The sequence below is a fragment of a genome, unplaced genomic scaffold (genome assembly GCF_019419815.1).
Source record: "Pyrus x bretschneideri cultivar Hongxiangsu unplaced genomic scaffold, Pyrus_bretschneideri_v1 Contig16, whole genome shotgun sequence".
NCBI classification, from domain to species: Eukaryota; Viridiplantae; Streptophyta; class Magnoliopsida; order Rosales; family Rosaceae; genus Pyrus; species Pyrus x bretschneideri.
In genome coordinates, this window is record NW_025999457.1 from 1,732,730 (window position 1) to 1,756,305 (window position 23,576).

Here is a 23,576-nt window from a genome sequence, read left to right on the forward strand (position 1 = left end):
TCGGTCAAAGGCCTCATTGGTCCAAACATTAATTGATAATCTATTTAAATAGTCTGGCCCCATTAGCATTATTTTTACAGTAATCATGTTTTTTACTAAGATAATTCATGATTGACAAGTGAAATTTGGCATGAGTACCATGGTGAAGGGTAAAGACCAAGGCTATATAAAGGGTGAGGAGGTTTAGCTTCAGAAGCAGAAAACCAAAAAACCCATTCTTAACGAAGGATGGGAAAAATGGTGCCTTCACAAGTGACCTCTCTTGTGGTCACTCTCCTAGTGGCAATAGTCTCTCTCACATTGCCTTCAGAAACTTCAGCCAACTACCCTTACTCATCTCCACCACCACCGGCCTCTCCTCCCTACCATTACAAGTCACCACCGCCTCCTTCTCCTTCTCCTCCAGTGCACTACTCACCACCTAAGCATCCCTACCACCCTAAGTCACCACCACCTCCTGTGTACTCACCACCTAAGCATCCCTACCACCCCAAGTCACCACCACCATCACCAAAGCCTTACCACTACAAATCCCCACCACCACCTCCTCCTCCAGTGCACTCACCACCCCCACCTAAGGAGCCCTACCACTACAAGTCTCCACCACCACCATCCAAGAAGCCCTACCACTACAAATCTCCCCCACCACCAAAGAAGCCTTACCATTACAAGTCTCCTCCCCCACCAGTGCACTCATCCCCACCACCAAAGAAGCCCTACCATTACAAATCCCCACCACCACCGCCACCACACAAGAAGCCTTATTACCCTGTTCACTCACCACCTCCACCTAAGAAGCCTTACCACTACAAGTCCCCACCACCACCTTCTCCTACTCCTCCTAAATACTCACCACCTAAGCACCCCTACCACTACAAGTCACCACCGCCACCACTACCACCCAAGAAGCCTTACCACTACAAGTCCCCACCACCTCCTTCTCCTACTCCTCCCAAATACTCACCACCTAAGCACCCCTACCACTACAAGTCACCACCGCCACCACTACCACCCAAGAAGCCTTACCACTACAAGTCCCCACCACCTCCTTCTCCTACTCCTCCTAAATACTCACCCCCTAAGCACCCCTACCACTACAAGTCACCACCGCCACCACTACCACCCAAGAAGCCTTACCACTACAAGTCCCCACCACCTCCTTCTCCTACTCCTCCTAAATACTCACCACCTAAGCACCCCTACCACTACAAGTCACCACCGCCACCATTACCACCCAAGAAGCCTTACCACTACAAGTCCCCACCACCTCCACCTCCTCCAGTTCCCACATCATCTCCACCCAAGAAACCTTACCACTACAAGTCTCCCCCACCACCCCCTCCAGTCTACAAGTCTCCTCCACCACCAGTTTACTCACCACCACAACCACCTAAGAAACCTTACAAGCCACCAACTCCTCCAGCAGCTCACCCACCACACGGTTACATCTATTCCTCACCCCCACCTCCTCACCACTACTAGATATTGAAAGCTTAATTGCATCAAGCTGGTAAGCTTCTCCATTCTATGTTATTATTCATTAATTAGTTAGTACTACTGTTGTCAATTTGGAAATCACCATACAACCAAATGCACACTATGACAAAATAACATTTTCCCATAAATTTTTATTGACTAGGGTTTATTTCCTTTTTTGGCTAATAATCCTTATTGGCAAATGCTCAATGTATTTCCAACATATCGTTAATTACTCAACTAATATTTCTTTTTCTTGATATTCAGTAGTCGTGTGTAACAAATAGACCAATGACAGAGACCTAACAAATAACAATAATATGTCTGTGCAGGTAAGGGAAGAAGAAAGGTCAGAATAAAGAAAGGGGCTGTTGAAGTCGAACAGCGCGCCTTATCACCACACAAGGAAGAAGAGAAAGAAAAAACGAGTCTCCACGCAGCTGCTGATGTAACGTGTTTTATATATGCGATATTCGATAGGGTTTCATATTTACCTTTCCGTGCAATATTAGACAGTTGTAGGGCACTCATGTTCCATGTATTTTATTTCCTGTTTCTCAAAAGAGATGGTATATGTATGTTGTTTGTTTCAACCTTCCAATGGAGAGGTGATCATCATAATACTAAAATAAATACATTCCCCAAATTTTACTTAATTTCCCATTTTACTCTCTTAATTAAATTTCCAAATAATGTTATAGAAACCATGTATACCACATTGGTGTACCATTTATTCTCACAAGTAATATATACATGTCACGTCAATTAATCAATTTTATCTTATTGAATATTGATTGACTTGCTTACATTATATGGTAATAATGTGGTGTAAATATGTGGCATCATCGTCCTTAACATCACTCTAAATTTCCTGGTAATAATATATGCGAGTAGTGTTAACAAATCAAAGGATGAGAAAGAAGAAAAACTATTTGCAAATTCTTATTCTTAATATTTCATAAACACAAAATAGAGAAGATTATTAATTGTTAAAATGCCTACTAAGTGATCTATTTTGTCAAATCATCTAGTATTGTATTATTTTCTTCAATTAGGTGACCTATTTTTTTTCAATTTGTTTTCCATATTTCATAGCTTAAATTTGTGATTACTTTTTCAACATAAATGTAAAATACTTTTTCTAAAAGTTAATGTTGTCGATTATTTATCCGTTGCTGGGAAAAAAGTTAAAGTGGTAATCTTATTGATAAAACTTAGTTCACTACACTATATATACAATTGTCTTCCAGTAGACCATCGTGGATAAAAAATCAGAAGGATTATCAAAACTCCAAAAAAATCTCACTTGTAGGAGAAATTTTTAGTTGTGACGGAAACACAGATGGTACACCATGTGTTTCTATGTAAGTGGTGAGAAATTTTATTTTTTATGTTATTAACATTTTAACACACAAATCCACCATTTATATAACGACACGTGATGTACCATCTCATGTGACGATCACACTGAAAAAACTCTCAACTAGTAGAAAGATTGTTCAAATTCTACAATGAACCACAACAAGTCTAACTCACTGGGTCATTGCTGATTGACTATCATTTTATAGTGATCTGAGAGTTTTTTTTTTTTTTTTTTTTCCAAACAAGTCATTACTAGAAGCAACATTTTAAGTTTTAACCTAAATAGGTATCTCGACAACTCTACGGTTTGAGATTAGCATTTTAGGTGACGACAGAGCTCTTTCTTTTCTTTATGTTATCCAAACTCTTTTTCTTTTTTCTTTTTTCTTTTTTATCAGGACACTGTAGGTCTCTCTCAAATTTATGGATTTTGGATTTTAGTTATGTATTCTTAGTGTGGAAATTTGACTATAAAATACATTGACACTTGCCCTTTGAACTAATGCAACCGAACAAACTTGTAGTTAACAATTTCATGAAATCATAACATGGTGGAGTGGGTAAGTGATGAGGAAAGACAATTACGTCGCTCATTCTAAAATTCGAACAGAGTTTGGTTTATATTCAATGCGTGGACAAACCTTCCAATGGATGCAATGGTGGTCACGAATTATGATTTGTGTGTAGGGTTTCGAGTTAAGAATTGACCGTTATGCAAAGTGAGTACGTAGTGTTGGAGTTTTGAGCTCCTTTAGTTCCACATCAAGGAACTCAAGGGAATTTGAGGTCCTTATATTAAGTCAATCACCTTTATTAGCGATTAGGTGTTGTTGTTGGACCATTTGGAATGAGGATTGAGGTTTGGGCAACTAATTGTGTGGATTAGGCTTGATGATTATACCATAATATTAATATAATATTTATATTAATTAATCAAGACAAGGGCCTTGGGGGCCTAAGAATTAAAATTAATCAGATCATTAATTTTAATTTTGAATTAAGTTTTTAATTAAAATTAATTAAAATTTTTTTGATTAATAGACACAACTCTTTCAAAGAGTTGTGTAGCTTCAGATACATCCAAAAGGTATTTAAAGAGGTATGAAATATCCTATATAACTAGAGTCTCAGTTCCATCGTACATCATCCTTTTCTTTTTCCCATCTCTAGCATACAAAACCTTATAGAGAGTAAACACACAAAGCAGTTCGCTAGAATTCTATAATCCAATGTGGGTTGTAAAATTAGATAGTTGTATCCTGGTTGAGCAGACATCGTAGAACCACAAGCACAAGAATGAGACGGAAATACTGTTCGAAGGGCATAGCTTTTGCTCTAGCCTTTATTTGTAATTCAATCAAGTTAGTATCAATTTAAATTCCTGTATTTATTTCTGTAATATTATTCTGTATTGCAAGTATAGTTCATTAATAAAGAATTAGTATTTCAGTTTTTGTTATTTTATTTATTTTCTGAATTGTTCTCCAACAAGGAAAAGAACAATTTTAAAAAATGAGCGAGTTGAATTTGAATTGATAATAATTAGTAAATTATTTAAAGTTTGTTAAATAGAAAATGCTATTGAAAATGAAAAGGTGAAATGAGTAATTAAAATAGTTTTTTTGATACGTTTCATTTGCTAGTTTAACAAAAATTTAGAGTTTGTCCTTGAGATATTCTTAGGTCTGGTTTGGTATTGAGGTAATTCTGAAAAAAGCTGGTATCAAAAAAAGCTGGGAGCTGTTTTTGTGTTTGGTAAACATTCAGCTTCAACTTTTTTTCACAGTTTTGGGTGAAAAAAAGCCAAAAACAAGAAGCTGCAAAACCCAGCTTTGAAAAACTGGCTTTTTTTCACATCTGTTTTACATAAAAGTTTACCAAACATTATAATACTGCTTTTTTTTTTTTTTTCAAAAGCACTTTTACAAAAAAGTTTACCAAGCACTTTGCTGCTTTATTTCACAGCTGCTTATTCTCACAGCACAGCAGAAGTAGTTTTTTTTCAAAGCACAGCAATACCAAACCAGCCTTTACTCCTTTATTTAAAGGACCCGGCTTTTCTATTTAACTGTCGTATTCAACATAGTTGCAATTAATTAACTCAAACCATTTCGTTATGACCCATCATGGACATGTAGATTAGGTAGCTAATTCTGATTTTGACTCGATCACATCAAGGTATCGTAATTAGTGTCGGTTAATTTTATATGCGTGTCCGATCTGATTACATTACCATGGTACGTAAACACGTGTATCCATCTGTAGGACTCAAGATTTATAATTTTGTTTTCTTTACTGTTTTTATGAAGAGATTAATGATTTGATTTGGCACAAGAAATACAGTACACGAATTATGAAGTTCAGCTGAATCTGGCTGGAATGTGGGCGATGTTACGATTGAGATATATGAAGGAAACATAATTCTTCTTTTATAATAAAAATAAAAATTTTAAAAAAATCAGAGCAAAACTGCATCATGGCCAACATTCCAGCCAGATTCAGTTCAACTATAATTTTCGCCATTTTTTCAAAGCTGATGGATGTTAGTAGATTGTGACCTGGTTTGGTACTGAGGTGATTCTGAAAAAAGCTGCTATCAAAAAAAGCTAGGAGCTATTTTTGTGTTTGGTAAACACTCAGCTTCAGCTTTTTTTCACAGTTTTAGGTGAAAAAAAGCCAAAAACAAGAAGCTGCAAAACCCAGCTTTGAAAAACCGACTTTTTTTTCACATTTGTTTTACATAAAAGTTTACCAAACACTTTAATGCTGCTTTTTTTTTTTTTTTTCAAAAGCACTTTTACAAAAAAGTTTACCAAACACTCTGCTGCTTTATTTCACAGCTGCTTATTCTCACAACACAGCAGATGCAGCTTTTTTTCAAAGCACAGCAATACCAAACCAGCCCTGTGTGGGGAACACTGAAAAGGTCAGATTACGAAATACCAGAAAACTATTGACATTTCAATTGCTTAAACCAACCATGATAAAGAGTGCTATGAATTATTTTTCAAAATTTGATTAAATTGTTTCATCCAGATTATAATGAACATAGTTTCATCGAAATTAGTTCATCAAGATTGCTTAACTGGGGTAGCTTTAACACTGTATTAGAATACGAAGAGGCTCTGCTTCGCAAGAACGTTCAAATTGTACACGTAATTTGACTGTCGTACACACTTTTCTTATATCTCTCCAATCAACTTTATTTTTCCTTTTGAATAAATTAAAGATAAAGAAAGAAAACCATTTTGCTTTAAATGGCAAGAGATTGATGAAAATCTACTCTAAAGAAGGGACAGGATATATATAAATTAAAATTCATCATGTGCAAAGTAAGCGTAGGACATTTTCATCATTTTACTTTGTTGTGCCCATAATTCTTTGCTCTGCATATTTTATCTTTGTTGGTGGTCGATGCTTTGGTTGGCTGTCAATCGCGACGGACTGTGGTAAAAATTGTCGGCAACCAACCATGTGTTCTTGCATGCCCGATGTTCTCGCCACCTCACGTGGAAATTGCCAGTTGGAATGGGGGGACCAAATTTCAGTGTTTTATATCAATTTTTTTACGTTAAAATTTTCTTGTGATACAAGTCAATGGTTGAATTTGCAGTAGAAACAAACAAAATAAGTGGACGAATTTGATGAAGTACAAGAAAAAAAAAAAAAAAAAACAAAACTACAACTTAAGTGGGTGACGTGATTATTCACCCGGACAACAAGGAAGAAGACATGAAATCGGAAACATTGGATGACGAAGTACACAAATTAAACTTATCTAATCCATTTTAATAAATCGTGGCTGGTGGTCGGGAATAAATCACAAACTCGCATTCCGGATACCTCACGAGCTCGATTCATGTTACTGACAAATTACACGATAATGACCAAGAGAAGGTTGAAATATCATTGTGAGACGTCTTTCTTACTCCCGAAAGATGAACTACCGTAATGAAACCACCAACTGATCTTTTTAAAAGGAAAGAAAATCTAAGCCGTCCTAATACATGTTGTCACTCATGGGAATTAGAGAAGAAATATTCATTAGCCACTTACAGCCGGATGTTTATTATATTAACTAGTTACAAAGTCAAAGGTTTTTCATTGAATGGAATCATAAGATGTAAACATCTAAGATTAATATTTGGAAAATAATTAAACTCAATCCGACCGCGTAGTTCTGTAACGAGTCTATATGTATAATAAAGTTTATAGATCTAATAGTTAGTTGTGAGTATTCATTCTTACTCTTGAATTTTTTTTTATTGATACTCTCCCTTTAACCATTGCTTGTAATCACTACTAGAATTTGGATTCTTTTAATCCTAGGAGTGCAATACTAATTCTTAATCTTTGTGTTAACCACAATATCATGACTCATATCACCAAATATGATCAGCAACTAGGAGAATGAGAGAAGATGCGTGACCTAAGAAAATAGATGTGATTTTGGATTTTTTTTTTACTTTATACACACCCGCTCTTTAAAAATCAGGTAAAAGATGTGTGGAAGGTGAAAAACGGCCATTTCCAACAAACATAATTCACTTTCTAAATGTGTACTCTCTATTTTTTTTTTTTTCATCAAGCAAGGAAATGGTGAAAAGAAGAATGTAAATTAATCGTATCTTAAGATATATTGTTCTTCTCAAGACAACTAAGAAGTCAAACTTAATGTCCGTATTTTGTGTAAAACATGATCTGGATTTCAAACCCCTAGACTTTTTGTTGTCCTACTCACGCAGCCCATTTCCAAGTTCCAACCCACTCAAGTCCCAACAACCCTATCCAGGAAGGCCAGCCCAGAAGTTAAGGATGTGACCAGGGTTGTAATATCATCTCAAAGGGATAATTCAAATCGTAAATGGAATGTTGCATAATTAAATTTAAAAGTAAAAAAGAAGTTCCCACTAATAGTCTTTTCGGATTCTGAAGGAGTAGATAACTATAGCTTGTCACCACTTACCTTATTTTTCGAAGAAAAACAAATGTCAATCCTATATGGATTAACATATGAGCTTTTGGTATCAAATTTGACATGAAAAATGTGTTGGCAATTAATTCTTTAATTATTTTATTGTGCGGATCCTATTAATGGATCAATTCTAAGCTTAAAAATTATTTTAATTGATTTCTTTTTCAAAATGGACCCTACGGATATTAATTATAAATTTGACATTACCAAGTCAATCATTAAAATTAACATTTGACATTTAGTTTTTGACTTCTCCTTTGGAGATGTTCTAATTAGCTTCAAATGCCTTCGAGTTGAACTCATGTTTGGGTCATTTTAGGCATGTTCAATCTCAACTTGTAAGTAAAAGGAGTCGGGTGCGGACAAAATATTCAGTTTGCTACAAAGAAGAGATAGAATTTTAGTATGTTCAGCTCGTAAAACTCATGAACATCTCGTATCATTTTATATTGGACGTGCAATCATTTGAAAGTATAGAGCTATGCTTAAAGCACAAAGGATATCATTTGAACCAAGCACCTGGTCCTTTGCGCGACTCATCAATGCAGCTCTTGCATTTTGTCCTTCGATTTCTTCAATATAAAACCATAAATAAATAGAAATGTGCAAAATAAGACGAGTCTGATAAAATTTCAATAGAAGTGCTCCATACGAACATTGTGCCAAGCACTTTTCAGCTGTTGGATCGACGGAATTTTACTACTGCTAGGCTAACAATATAATTTCCGTTCGATCTCTTTCATAAACGAAACACTAAAACATGAATCGTTTTATCAATCACCCGATCAACATACTCCAAGAAACAGGAAAACAATCAGTCACAACTTACTCGCAAATCGCAATTAAAACGAAAGAAATTGAGAAATCCGGACTAGGCTACAAGCAAGTCAAGTCAAGATCGGCAAAACATTTAACAAAACCCTAAAATCTGTCATATTTTCTGACCATTCGAGTCCATAACAGAATGACCAAGCTGAAAACCGTAGATGAAATATGCACAAAGGGATACAGCACCAAACGTACCTCCATCGCGAGAAAGATACACTGCGTTTTGTGATCGCATCTACACCAAGCTCTTCGTCCGACGTAACCATCACTATACATGTAGGTATAGAAAATATCTAGCATAGCGTCTTCATCTCATTTCCCAAACAGACAATATTATACAATGACATTCAACTGGGTGTTTGCTTCAGATGAGTTCTACAACAGACAGGAAATCAGATCATCAAGCACTAATCACTAATGACATCGTCTTGAGCAATCTCTCTAATTTTCTCTTTCCTTGAGTGTACAGTATAACCTCTATATCCATATGAGAAACAAACGAAAAACACAAAGCCTCATCCATATCCCAAACGCCTAAAAATGAGCCGGTCAGAATGTTGCAAAAAGAGAAGTTTCGGTTATTTCAGAAATTTTCTGAGTCGTCATAACTCTCAAGTGCCATTGGAGGGTTCCGAAATTTCCTGAGATTTCATGCATTTATTTCAGTGTGGGGCTGAGAGACGAGAGAACCAAACATCAAGAAAGACAGGAGAGTGTCCTACCTGGACTTCTTGGAGGAGAGATTCAAGTTCAGCTGTTATATCGGAGAAGGAAGGCCGATTGGAAGGAACTGAATCCCAGCATCTCTGCATTAATTCCAAAACCTTGGGGTGTCCATTATTCGGAATTTCCGGTCTCAGCCCCTGGGAAATAGAATGTCAAACAAAACATAACTATTTAGGCACAAAAGAATTTGGATAAAATACTACGCTGAGTGAACAGCCAAACCAGTTGGTATGTACCATTGTACATGATTTCAGAGGCATAATTTATACTTATTTATATTATAAGCAACAAAAATGTCATCAGATAATACCGAAATTTGTTATTCACTAAGTTTTACCCTTTTCTTGCGTTTATAAAATATATGCCTGTTTTGTAACAGCTTTTTTTAGTTTGAATGGGAGGATATTCAGACCACAGGGTTACAAACATAAACTCAAGCACGTCATCAATTCAAACTTTAATTCCACATGTAGAATTGTCAACATCTGTAAGATACACACATGGCAGGCAACAGGACGAAACAACATAGAGGAAAATTATAATCAAGTTGCATGAACTGTGGATTAACAGGATTTCTTAAGCAGCAAATACAATGCGGGCTATAGAAAAAATGTCTTCATGCATCAATATTCAATACACAGACGAACAGATATAAATAATACATATGTACTATAAATGGATAAACGAATAAACAATAAACCTGTCTAACTCCCAAGGCAGCTTGCAATGGAGTCATGGTATCATATGGAACCTGCAATACAAAATCATACGAGTTTGAAAATAAATAAATAAAAAGATATTAAGAAGTTAGGTAATGTCCACATCCTAAATTCCTAATACACAGAGGAAGCATACTTTGGCTGTTACTAGCTCCCAAAGTACAATTGCGAAACTGAACACATCTGCTTTCTGATCATATGGTTGATGGTTGATAACCTTGCAAAATACAAGAAACCAATAAGATATTGAAATAAGAATGTAAATCAATGTTGTCGAACTACGGTGCATTTGCTATGGTAATGATGCAGTAACAAAACTAGAATGTTGACATCCGAAATGTGATTAACAAAACAGGAAATTCAATGAACCATATCCCGCTTGCCAAAACAAAGGGATATTAATAATTGTTAATGATAAGCTAATCAATCCATGATCACAACGAAGGACCAATTTGTGAACCAAGTCCAACGGTTTAAGAGTTGACAATAATTTTCGCGAAGAGACAAAGCAGGAAAAAAAAAGCAGAGGAAAATATTGAACCAGAGGAATCAGACCTCAGGTGCCATCCATCGATAGGTTCCAGTCTCTGCTGTCATTACTCCCTCTTGATTCTGAAACCGAGCAACACCAAAATCTGCCACCTTTACAACCTGGAGGCAAACAAGAAAATGATTTTCAACTGTAAAAGAAAAGAAAAACCTATTTGTTTTTCCTAAACAGAAAATAGAATAGCCAGGATATGAGAGGAGATTTCAACCATTTTTACTTGGAAATCTAACCAGGAAACAGTTTACCCATTATCATAAACAAAAAATACTGTGTTTAGCTTTGAACTGTACTTATAGTAATTAGAAAATATAAATATACTTGTCGAAAGTAGAATTGCATTACCCCACATCTTTAAACACAAATCTAACTTCATCATTCATGACATCCTGAAAGTATCAAATTCACCATTGACAAAAACTTAGAAGACATCAATTCCAGTATGTCCATGAGAATTTTGGTAGAATTGAACTTTTGACATGCAGATATACGTCTCCCATAATCAAACTTCATACCTCAAAGCACAACGCACAATTACCCCATATAAAACAATAGACGGTTTGGTTACTCAAGTCCAATAACTACAACTTATATCAACTAAAGCAGCAACAGATCCACTGAAGACATTAGCCCCCTTAAAAAAAATTACAAACAAATCTATTGAACTTTATCGTTTTCCTGTCACCTAAGTAAAGCTATACATGTACAATGACAAATTAAATCAAAATACAGTTATCATGAATATGCGTAGGTTACATTTATGCAGAAAGTGAAGCTGCCAAACAAGCAAACAATAACCTTTAATTCTTACATTGTTAGTGTCCATTAGCAGATTTGCCGTCTTTAGATCCCTATGAATTATGTTATTATGATGCAAATACTCCATTCCTTTACAGACATCAATTGCAAACTTTAGCAGTTCTGAAAGCTTCAAGATGTTTTGATTCTTATGCAAATAATCATAAAGACTTCCACCGGGCATATACTCTGCAAAAAATAAAAAACAAATGAATTTTCATAATTATTAACATAAGAATAGAGAACAAAACGACAGAAGAGTGGAAAAGGGAAGATAAGATGTGTGTACAGTCAAAACAACTTTCAATTGTTAGAAGCAGCAAGGCACTTACTGCTAGAACATGTATCTGTAAGCATTAGACACCAAAAACAAAGGTACTAATATGCATAAGAAACATATGATTAAGAGTGGTAGCCATAATATCGAGGATAAAACCCATAATTTCCAAAGCGCTTTAACATACAGAACTGCCCTAAGCCTTGGTACCATTCTGACTTGTTAAGGTGATCAATGACTAATTTCAACATGATAACTAGGCCAACTCAAGGAGGGAATTGCGTTAAACAACCAGGGATAACGAAGCTTAAACTCCTGAACCAAATAGTCTACAGCAAACAGAAATCTACCCTAGCTCTTGGTGCCATTTTAAGGTAGCCTGATGATGAATGACTACTATTAACACTTGAAACTGGACCAACTTTCTCAAATAAAGTTGATGACCGAGAATCATCATCTGAGCCGTTTTCTTTCTTAATTGGAAGATGATGAACCAACTTCCTTAAATTTAGAACTTTCTAGTTTATCCTCTGAAACGCCGTCCCAGTTCTGTTTACTTTCTTTATGAAGTTGATGTCTTGTGCTACATGGATATACAAAAAACCAAAAAGAAACAAAACAACCAAACAAAGCTGTACTCATGACATAATTTTTGGCATCCATTACAAACAAGACATTTCTGAACAAAAGAAGAAAAACAACAAGTGTTAATAGTACAATACAGCAACAAGTTGGCACTGGACTAATTATACTCATCTAAAACTACAAACAGTAAGGCTTTACATAAGGAAATCAAGATGAAATCAACAATAAAGCTCTACCCATAAAAAGATACCCAGCCAAATACTATCCCAAAACTCTCAAGAAACAACATCCAAAGGTAATCCCAAAACAAAATCTATCCCATGAATGATCTACATCCTTCAACTCCTAACCTACATGAAGCTTCATAATACGCACCAAGTTGCCAAAGGCGGGCTGATTGACAAATTACATATAATAGGGAATTCCCATATGCATGACATCCAAACAGCTTAGAGGAATTTAAAATATATAACACAAGTAAGATCTTCCTAAATGCTGCACACTCAGAGAAGAAGTATTAGCGCATCCAATATTTAAAAGAGTATAAATAAAGTGTAAGTATGTTCCAACAACAACAACAACAAGGCCTTTTCCCACTAAGTGGGGTAGGCTATATGAATCCTAGAACACCATTGCGCTCGGTTCTGTGTCACATCTTCTGTTAGATCCAAGTACTCTTAAGTCTTTTCTTATAATCTCTTCCAAAGTCTTCCTAGGTCTTCCTCTACCCCTTCAGCCCTAAACCTTTGTCCCGTAATCGCATCCAGTGTAAGTATGTTCCAAGAAACATATTTTTAGTTCCATTACTACTTCTCTTGATCCTAATAAAAAATTTCATAAAGATAGAATGAAAACTTTGGTTGGCTACACCTATATCGGTGGAAACCATCTGATGTCGTTGACTTTTTGTAGAATGATATCCTTTGGTCCATAAAAGATATTTAATGAGATCCATTTTGGCGAATGGTAAAAGGGGATAGCTTTTAAGAAGGGAAATGTGAGTGTGTCGGTGTGGATGTGTCTCACTTTTTATGTTCCTTGTAAAGGAATATACTATGCTTCACTAACAAAATTAAAAAGTAAAAAAGAAAAACTATAAACAATCTGATGCTTATTCTTACTTTTCTTAGTTGCACTGCTTCTAAAAACATCTCCACAAGTAAGATTCTGATACAAAATGAACAAAACCACGAAAGAAGCTAACTTAACAAATATAGTAAATGTTGGAGGCAACCAACAGGAGAGTTCCATACCTGTCACTATGCACAAATGTGGAGACTTTGTACATGCACCGATAAAGCGCACAACATTACTATGATGGACCTCTCTGCAATCATAAAACGAATATAATATATATCAGTATTGCTTAATAGCAATATGCATGCCAACTTAACCTATAAAATGGAACAACAGTTTTCTTTTCCCTTGAATAAGAGACAATTTATTATTAAAGAATAAGATACAGAGAAGACACTATGAAAAACTAGAAACAGCAAAAGGTGGAACCTAGCCATGAATTTTAACTGCCTAGATGTGTGAAATGCAGCATGGGCTAGCTGCATTTTACTCAACTATCAGAAAATTCATTCACTTTATGGGTTTCATGAATAGTGACAGCTAATATACCACAAAATGAAAGACCAGCTGCATTAAATGTGATTTTTTAAATGACACAATAAAACAGGTTTCTTGGTTCCATTTGTAATTACATTTGGCATATTCTTCCAAAGCCTCATCAAAATAAAGACCAGCAAATCTGGATATTCAACCAGCAAATACAGAAAACGTGAAGCATTCTCTTGTCATTCCTAGAGATTATAGGAATTGCTCTTGTACAGGCTAGTATAGAAGTTCATTATGGAGGATGTTGGAAAATAATGGGAAAATCTTTAAAAGTTTACAAGTGGAGAAGCTCTCAATAGAAATGATAAGAATGATTTCATATGAAATCCCCAGCAGGGACCAGCCTAGATTAAAAGAAGATAAAGATAGAAAATTATTCACCTCAAAATTGCCACTTCTTGAGCAAACTCATCCTCTAGAGCATCATTCAAATGTTCAGATCTCAAAATCTTAACAGCGACATCTTGACCAAGATAAATTCCGCGATACCTGAGAATGAACAGTAATATAAAGTTAAGCAGCAGAGAAGACTATAAACGAATAAAGGAATGCCAAAAATAAAACATATCTTACAAATCTCCACATGACCCAGATGCAATTCTGTCTCCTATCTTTAATAATCTTCGGTCTATTTCCCAGAGTCCTGTCTTTTCTTTCACCGATAATGCTTTCTCCACAGCCGAATGAGAATGTGAAGATCTTGACCATGACCCCTAAATTACCAAACAACAGATACGTTTTACTATCTTATAATTCTTGGATTATTTTAGCAATGTGACGCAATATACCTCACTTCTAGCAATTGCCTTTTCCATAGCTTCATACAGACCATCTGTATCCTGACCACAACATTGCAAAGTCAGCAACATTTGAACTCAGCACAGTTGTCATAAAATTAATATAATCGCAATTCCCCTTAATGTATTCTGAAGACATTTCCTTGGAGGAACTGTAGCTTTTTCGACTCATCCAATTTGATAAAACCCAATATTTATAACAAACATATTGGGATGCATTAGATCCAATAATTGTAGCAATGCCATATTACAGCCCAGAGATAAACACTGACTAAAAAGCGTTCATCCATGCATAAAAAAAGAAAGCACATAAACAGCTTGCAGTATAGCAAAATCCATAGCCAACAAAAATAAGCATATTGTAGTAGCAATGTACCACATATTTTAAGAAAGGCCATCCAACGTTTCGTGTATTAGAAATTACTCATTTAATAATATAATAACATGCAAAATTTCAAGATACAAAACTCTGACAGTAGAAAGCAATCTGTGAATGACGATAAACACATTATATAGTAAAAGAAAACTACCTCAACAGGCCATCCATCCACCACAAATACATCTAAAGAGTAGCCATCGGTCGTCGAGAAGACATGTGCTTCACGGATGTTAAGTTCTAAATCCGAAAGCAAGGAAGAAAGCTACAAAATAATGACATAAGTTAGAAAGATGCGACCACGGTATGGTTACACTTCTGCAGTTATCTTGGATTCTACAACATAAACAATGCATATACTATGTATCAAATGTACTGAATAGTCAATAGTCTATTGCTACCCTTAAATTCATTTTCCACTTATTTCAGAATTTGAAGGCTATAGATTTATAACTTTATATTAATGAAAGAAATCATAATGACAAAGAACTCTTCCAATACAACGTCTTCTCACAATTATATTTGATACCCAAGCTTACTGCATTGAGGTGCCAGCGTGTGAGGTCTAGACTCTAGAGTTGACACAAAACATCAGATGGAGAACCATAAAACATGAATGACAGACCATCACGGTGTCACATGAAAAAAAAGATAGCTGCTTGAGTTATAAACATTAGGTATTGAACTCACATTCATATTAGTGAGTACCAAGAGAACTGCTTAAGTGGAGACAAAGTATTACAGGATAATGAAGCTATCAAATGATGTCAAATTTCAATACCCTTTAACATTGAAGAAATTCTGTACATGTGGACACTAAAACTACAGAAATAGTATCACTTGATGCTATTCAATCAGATGATCCTTTTGATTATTAATTGAAAAAGGAATGCTGAATCCAACTTCATGATCCAGAATGTAAGTGCAGTATCAGATAAGCTTGTCCACTATCCTATCATACTAATCTTAAATGACCCCTTTGAGATATAACTCGTTGAATAGTTGAACTTAGTTTACCAAATGGACCTTCAGCTTTAACTTGCAAACGCGCAAGGGAACAATCAGCAGATTTTCGGGCTTCAAACTCTGATTTCTTTTCAGATTCTAAGAATATTTTGAAACTGAGATCGAGGTAAAACTCCAGGTGGTAATACCAAACTTGACAACAAACGAATAAATTAAACCTTCTCAGTCATACCTGGCTAAGAAGCTTAGGCTTGTCAATAGTTGAAAATATTACTTCATGAATGGGAACATGTGGTATATCTTGCCTGCGTTATACAGCCCAATGGTCAATATCATTTCTGCATACTTATAAATGTTTTTTTTTGTTTAAATGAGAAACAAAGTTTTACTAAAGAAACTCAAAAACACAGTACAAGACTCTGAACAAACTGGTCCACCAACAAAATGATTCAACTAATGAAAAACAAATCTGAATTACACCTATGACAATGTAATGGAACTTTCAAAATTACCCTATAACAGCTTCCCAATCTAATAAGATGTTAGAAATTGGTAGATCCCTAAAGGATGGAGAAAAACAAGCCGATAAGCATAAATGTGATCTCTCAAATATACGTCCACAGTTCATATAAAAACTGCACAATTAAAATATAAAGTAAATGAAAAAGACTCCGATTTTAGCGGATTCAGTATCTTTAAACAAAACTATACTTTAGGCCAATTGTTGATAAAGCATTAATATCAGCATAAAGAAAAATTATTTTCTATTTTTTATTTTGAAAATAAGACCTTTAGCATATTACTTCATAAATATGTGCATTTACTATTTATGCGTGCATGCATATGTTTGTCTTTATACAATTTCATTATCACATTGTACACTTCTATGTATCATGTCTACCCTTTATGCACATGAAATATCATATACAGTAATTGCTTGTCAACACATTCATTAGAGCTTTACAAATCGTTTATCTAATTTCTGTTTGATAAGATACAACAAATTTATCAGAATAAAATTTTGACAAAAATAGTGCACGTTAAAGCAAGAAGAAAGTAAGTTTTAAACAAGTGTCTTCCAACCTATAGAAAGAGGGCTTCTCAAAATTCCACCTAAAACTTTAATACTGAAAGCCTATAATAAGGCAACATACATTATTCTACCCCTAATTGCTACAAATTCTTGACGCTTGACCCATAGCAATTTTTCGGTGTGTATCTCAATATTAACTTAGTCTTCATCATCCCAAGTCCTCAAAAATGTATACACAAAATATGAGAAGTCAAATGAAGCAAAACAATAACTAACTTCGCTGCACATAACAATCTGCTCCATAACTTAATCAATGCATATGTTCTTCCAAAAGAAAATGATGCATCTATTCACCATTTTTCCTACCGTTAATTCACCATTTACGATATAAAGAAAGGTCTGACTCACCTTCGAAGAAAATTACTAGCGCTAAATTTTTCATAAGCTTTGCCCAAGGTAAAAGTTAACTTTCCTAGGAACCAGTGGATTCCATTAAATCTTTAGGAAAAAAACTGATAGAGTGACAACCAATCAACCTTCAGAATAAAGAGTTCCTACAAAAGAGTTCCTCAAAATAATTAGGGACCAAAGCCATTATGACTTGTTGCTCTTGATATGCCATGGGTTTCTATTGAGCATTTTCATTTTGGGTATTGTTGGTTAGAGACCAAAAGCTTGCGGCTCACTAAGATAAAGTGAACGAGTAAACCAATATATTGGTGGCGATTGAAGTATCAAATGGTAAGCATTAATCCTGCACACTCTTTCGATTTTTTAATATCTTTTTGCTATTCCATCACCTTGTCTTTATTTTAGAGGTGGGCCTTCACCAAGAGCAAACAAATATTAAAAAAATGAAAATGTGTGGGAAGTAACATGGGGTGTGAGAAAATCACCACCCATGTGAAAAAATTAAAAATCTTTTTATAATGAACCCAGTAGTGCTTATTCTAGAACAGAAAACAAGCCAACAAACTTTGGTTGAGTACCTTTTGGGAGAATTCTTGGTCAGATGTTTTCCGTCCATGTCCTTAGCATTCTTTCTAACATCCAAATTTAGGTCCCCGAGCTTAGAGCAAGGTTCAAAGTCAGCCGCACAATTCCTAGTTTTACTCAGAGAAATGATATAAATAAATGACAACCAAAAAAGGTCCACAGATCAATATCCACACAATCACCGAAACCCTCGTTGGGAAAAACTACGGCAAAAAGTTTAAGCACTCAGAGACAGAGTACAGCACAGATATAATACGGTTATTACCTATCATGTGACAGAGTAGCTCCTTCACTAGTTTCATCACATGATGAACTTGGGGTTGAAACAACACTTGTACATTGTTGAACATCATCATCTTCGTCGTCTGTCCCCATAGAAGTATTCTGATCATAAGTACATAAAAGAACCATAAAATGATTAACATAAGAGGAACTTAATGACAAATAAAATAGAAGGGGAAAAAAGAACTAATGTCACATTGGAACACCACACCACCATAGTTTCTCATGCTTTACAAGATTCTGTAAGATCTTATTTTCAAGTGTAGTCTAGGCTTCTTTAGGTAAAGTGACAGTCAGTACATGCAACAGGATTCATACATTACTACACATCGTGATTGATCCAGATCCTGGTCAACAACATCATGATATCACAAGTCCAACTTTTTTTCCCAGAACCCAACAATGTTTCCAATAAAACAGCCAGTAAGAAAATTCGTATCAGGCTAAACGAAGGTATAGTTGAAATGCTAATTAATGATAAAAACACGTAAATGTCTATCTGACGTAATGCCTTTTAATTTTATTCTAAGAGACTAACCATGTGGAGAATCTTATTGAAAGAAACTTGTAATGACTTATAATTTCATTCTGAGAGACTAACCATGTGGAGAATCTTGTTGAAAGAAACTTGTATCATTAATTTATCAAAGCAGTATTATTTCTGAGGTTAAGACTAAGGGCCTAGGTAAGGGAACTTTTGTTGAGTACTAACATAATGACTATCACAAGCAAAACTAGTGCGACAAACAGTCACCAATTGGAGATAAATTTTTTAAATGAACCTACAAGAGTTTACAGTGAATGTGCTCTAAAAAGGTTACATTAGAATTTGGTTTTTAAGAACTAATTACTGTCTCGTACACTTATGATGTAGACTCAAGTTTTCAAACCCAAAGCGCACAAGTTTGCATTAGTAGGCAAGGAATTTATAGTACTACCATATTGGAACTTGATATCATGCACCAACTTTATCTTCTTCTTCTCGACTGAAGCCCTTTACTTAGTGCAAGCCAGAGACAAAATAAAGTAGTAGTACTGAACCATTTGTGTTACTTATAACCTTCTTCCTCTCCGTCGAAACCACTGCTCTATACCTTTTAAGGATAACATTTTCCCAATTATTCCATCATTTCTCAAAGCTAACCATGGTTAGGGACATTATGAGTCAGAGTCATTATCAAGGAAATCATTGATGCCCCATCTTTCTATGCCACTCGCGATTACTACATATATGAACCTTCTGTGGCTTTAAAATGAAATATAGTATTCATCCAAATAATTTAAATTTTTTCTGGAAAATAATGATTATGTGAATGCAAGTTGTTGCAAACAATCTAAAACGTGGCTTTTTATAACAACAGGAAATAAACTAATACTTGGTTTAGCACTGGGACTCAAACGCTAGTTCAGAACAAGATTCCAAACATAAAATACTGAAGCAAATGATGCGGAATACCTCCATGAAACGGATATGATACACGGGCCGCTTCTCTGGGTCTTTTGCCAATGCAAGAAGCTTTTGATGTAACAAGACATCTTCCACTCTATCCAAGTTAACATCAAGTCCGTAACTGTGCAGAAAACAAAATTAGTAAAATAAATAAATAACGTAGAATTCATAGAATTAGGTTCATCATCCTCCACATCTAAAGAAAAATGAAACATTCATGCTATGGCTCTTATGAAGTTTTACAGTGGAAAATATCTTGGAAAATATAGTGAATACTTTTCCCAGTAAGGTTTTAAACAAAGCTTCAACATAACATAAGGTCTGGAAAGGTTTGCCTTGAAATAACATTTCTTGACAGAGACAGACCTAAGGAAAATTTTGTGCCTCCTGGAAAGGTACTTCCAAAAAGAATTGACTGCAAAGTGTGGAACTAATTTCAGTCCATAGACTCCTTACACACATTGCAAAGTTTCAATTGTAAACCTTTACACTAGTCACATGGTCAAACCGACCAACTCTTACAGAAATAATAGGCAAGAAAACAACACTCAAACAACACTTCCAGCTCAAAAAATAATCATGTCCATACAGAACAAATATTAGATCACAAAACCAATTTGACATTCAAACATATGCACAAACTTATTCGTGCTCAAACATTAAAAACTTCACTGATACCACTCCGAAAGCATATTAACTCAAGAAATCAATCATGTTGGGATCATCATTTGAGACTCTAAGAGCTTCACAAGGATTCGTACTTCAATAATACTATTCATACCATACTTCACCAATCCCAAAACTACCGAGCACCAGTTAACTAAATATCTTCATAGACCTACTGAAACGTTCATGTTGAGACACCCCTGTCTAAGAAAATGAGTTTCTCTCCAGCTAGGAGATCAATCACAACGCAGCACGTGTCAACACCAGAATAAAGCTTCTAGAGTCCCACATCGACCACGAACGAAAACAGGCGATGCTCCTCAACTATAAAAGGAGATCGTTCTCCCACAATTGTTCCTTGATGATCTTATTCTACTTAATCCATTATTAGAACTCACTAAATGATGATTCTGTCTAAATCCTTGTATCATGTAAACACTCTCTACATTATTTATGAGAACTCCTCTATCCTATGGACGTAGCCCAAATTAAGGTGAACCACGTACATCTTGTGATTGCTTCCCTTTTATCTCTTAACTCTGTACATACTCTCATCACTAGGTGACCGAAGCAACATAGCAAGGATCACATCTTGACACTTTACGTTATTCCAAAGTCAACCCAGTTTTGTGCATCAACAAATACAATAATGTTTTGTTCTGAAAAAGACTAATTCCAGAAATAAATCAATGGCGGAAGTTCGTTAAAACTAAAGAATAAAAAGAAATGAAATGAAAAACAATCTTATAGAGGAAAGCGATCGAAGGGGAATACCTAGCCGGCAAGCGGTTGAAGTGACCGTCCAACTGTTCACGGAACTCGGGTAGAGTCAGAGCGTCTTCATGGCCGCTCTCCACCAAGCGGTTGTAGACGTCGTTTCGGACATCGTAGTTACTGAAGCTGACGAAGCTTCTCGGCGGCGACGAGCTCTCTCCGACGCCCTCGGTCAAATCCATAGGGGAAGCTCAAGTCAGCAGGTTTTCCATGAAAACACAGAAGAGAAGGAGGAGAAAGCGAGCTCGGAGAGTTGTCAAAGACAAGCAGAGGATCTTTGACTGTTGGTGGAATCCGGGAAGAAGACGAGGATCTGTTGGGGATTTCGGGTGGAAAGCAGAGGGCAATTTCGTCATACAAAATCACTGTAGCATCATGAAGTTTCTAGAGAGAGAAGGCTAATTCGAAGGAGGGAATGTCATGGTTAGAGTGTGTAGAGATAGAAAAAAACAAGACCTCCGTCTCAGCAAGAGAGAACTTTTTCCATTTTTTAATTTCCTTTCTTTATATATTATGTATCAAATAATGTGGATTGGATATGGTTGAAAATGTGGGGCAATATAATAATGTTTTGTAGTTAAGAAGAGGCCTCGGGTTTTGCTAGATTCTTTTCGATGTTATCGTAAATATGAAACGATATGTTATATGTTGTTATTCAAGTAAATGAAATTTTTATTTTAAATTTATTCTCTTAACTTTTATAATAATCTATGATGTATGTAACCGTGTTCCGAATATATTAACAACCCACTCTTAGATTTTTGGGCACAATTTCTTGTGAGTCACATCATGTTGTACAGAAGAACATATGGCCTGCTGTCATAAAAAAAGCTCATACCATAATTATGACGCAATTGTATTTTTACTCTTTTGTCAAATAATGGACTCTCATTTTGTAGAGAGGGAAATGCTAAGGAGACTTGTGACATCCCACATCGCCCATGGGACTGATCCTTAAATGTATATTCTCATCCCTACCTAGCACGAGGCCTTTTGGGAGCTCACTGGCTTCGGGTTCCATGGGAACTCCAAAGTTAAGCGAGTAGCGCACGAGAGCAATCCCAGGATGGGTGACCCACTGGGAAGTTGCTCGTGAGTTCCCAAAAACAAAACCGTGAGGGAATGGTAAGCCCAAAGCGGACAATATCGTGCTACGGTGGTGGATCGGGCCCGGGAAGTGGTCCCACCCGGGCCGGGATGTGACAAGACTCTTAGTTTTTTAGGATTGTGTTATTTACACACTCTGTTTATCTTTTACACATCCTTCTTAGTTTTCATCGTCGGATCAAAATAATTGAAAAAAATTTAAATAACAAAAATTAGTAAAAGGTGTGTCGAAAGTAAAAATAAAATGTGGATAACACATCCCTTTTTCCTATTGTGAGTAGCATATCCAATCACTAGAAGCATTAGATGTATCTTATGGAAGTTGAAAGCAAGTGTTCTGTTTATAAGTGCTTACAAAATTATTTTTTATTTATTTAATACTAAAAAGAGATTACAAAGTAGAAGTGCATAGAGAATAACACAACAAAAACGATCAAAAAGCATCTAGCACATATAAAGGTACCATTATTCCACAACTGAGAAACTTGAAACTTTATGTCCAAGATTAGCCATTGCGTCCTCCGCTACAAAATTGACTTCCTCGAAGAAAGAAATGAGAGTCCGAATGTCTTTTGAGTAAAGTAGTGAGTGTCCATGGAAGTTGAATATTGTGTCACCAACAATCATGACATCCCCTGCAACTTTTGACATCTCTTCACCCTCAATTAAGAGCAAAGGATATAGACACGTTCTGATCCAGATATCTAAGTGGATACTAAAATTAAAACATGTTGATTGACATTTAGAAGTCGACGAAGTCATAACATGCAAATGACGTGTAGATTGTACGAATAAATTAAAGATTGAAAATAAAACAAAAATATAGTATGCAAGAGTGCGATAAAGCTTTAATAAATGCATGTAATGAAAAGCAGAGCATCTAATTATACACAGCCAATATTCAAAACATATAGGTATGTACACGCAATTTGAAAAAAAAAAAAGATTAATAACATTCAAATTAAAACATTTATAAGTTCATGAAAATATGCTGACTCGAGCTTCCCCTATGGACATGGAAGATACGTCTGGTGATGCATTAGAATGTGATCCGCATACATCTTTGCATATAAATTGGCCAAGATAGGAACTCTTTGACGGATTATGCGGTTTACCACAATTGACTTCGAGTTTTAGAAGAGCATCACACTCTCTGTAATGGTATGGTCAATCACCTTCGGGATGGTCGAGTATATGTTGAATGAGTCACTTA

The 23,576-nt window shown here is 35.5% G+C and overlaps 2 protein-coding genes across 4 annotated transcripts; one reads left to right on the forward strand and one right to left on the reverse strand.

The window, feature by feature from the left end:
• Positions 1-205: 205 nt before the first annotated feature.
• Positions 206-2,132, forward strand: LOC103935568 (extensin-like). Its single transcript, XM_009345336.3, has 2 exons — positions 206-1,510; positions 1,809-2,132. The coding sequence occupies exon 1, from the start codon at positions 229-231 to the stop codon at positions 1,480-1,482; it is 1,254 nt and encodes a 417-aa protein (XP_009343611.2). The 5' UTR covers positions 206-228; the 3' UTR covers positions 1,483-1,510; positions 1,809-2,132.
• A 6,283-nt stretch (positions 2,133-8,415) lies between these two features.
• On the reverse strand, positions 8,416-21,722 carry LOC103957768 (serine/threonine-protein kinase STY46). Of its 3 annotated transcripts, none has more exons than XM_048580876.1 (16): positions 21,257-21,718; positions 19,823-19,937; positions 18,350-18,468; positions 18,078-18,191; positions 16,288-16,360; positions 15,244-15,354; positions 14,705-14,755; positions 14,490-14,629; positions 14,298-14,405; positions 13,547-13,620; positions 11,445-11,620; positions 10,642-10,737; positions 10,223-10,303; positions 10,068-10,118; positions 9,364-9,504; positions 8,416-9,016 (listed from the first exon to the last, which is right to left on the reverse strand). In XM_048580876.1, exons 1-16 carry the CDS (start codon positions 21,436-21,438, stop codon positions 8,975-8,977), a joined length of 1,674 nt encoding a protein of 557 aa, XP_048436833.1. In that variant the 5' UTR covers positions 21,439-21,718; the 3' UTR covers positions 8,416-8,974. The 3 variants fall into 3 exon arrangements, with proteins under 3 accessions (XP_048436833.1, XP_009368247.2, XP_048436834.1); XM_009369972.2 differs by having other exon boundaries at positions 8,416-9,282; positions 21,257-21,713; XM_048580877.1 differs by lacking the exon at positions 18,078-18,191 and having other exon boundaries at positions 21,257-21,722.
• Positions 21,723-23,576: the final 1,854 nt, after the last annotated feature.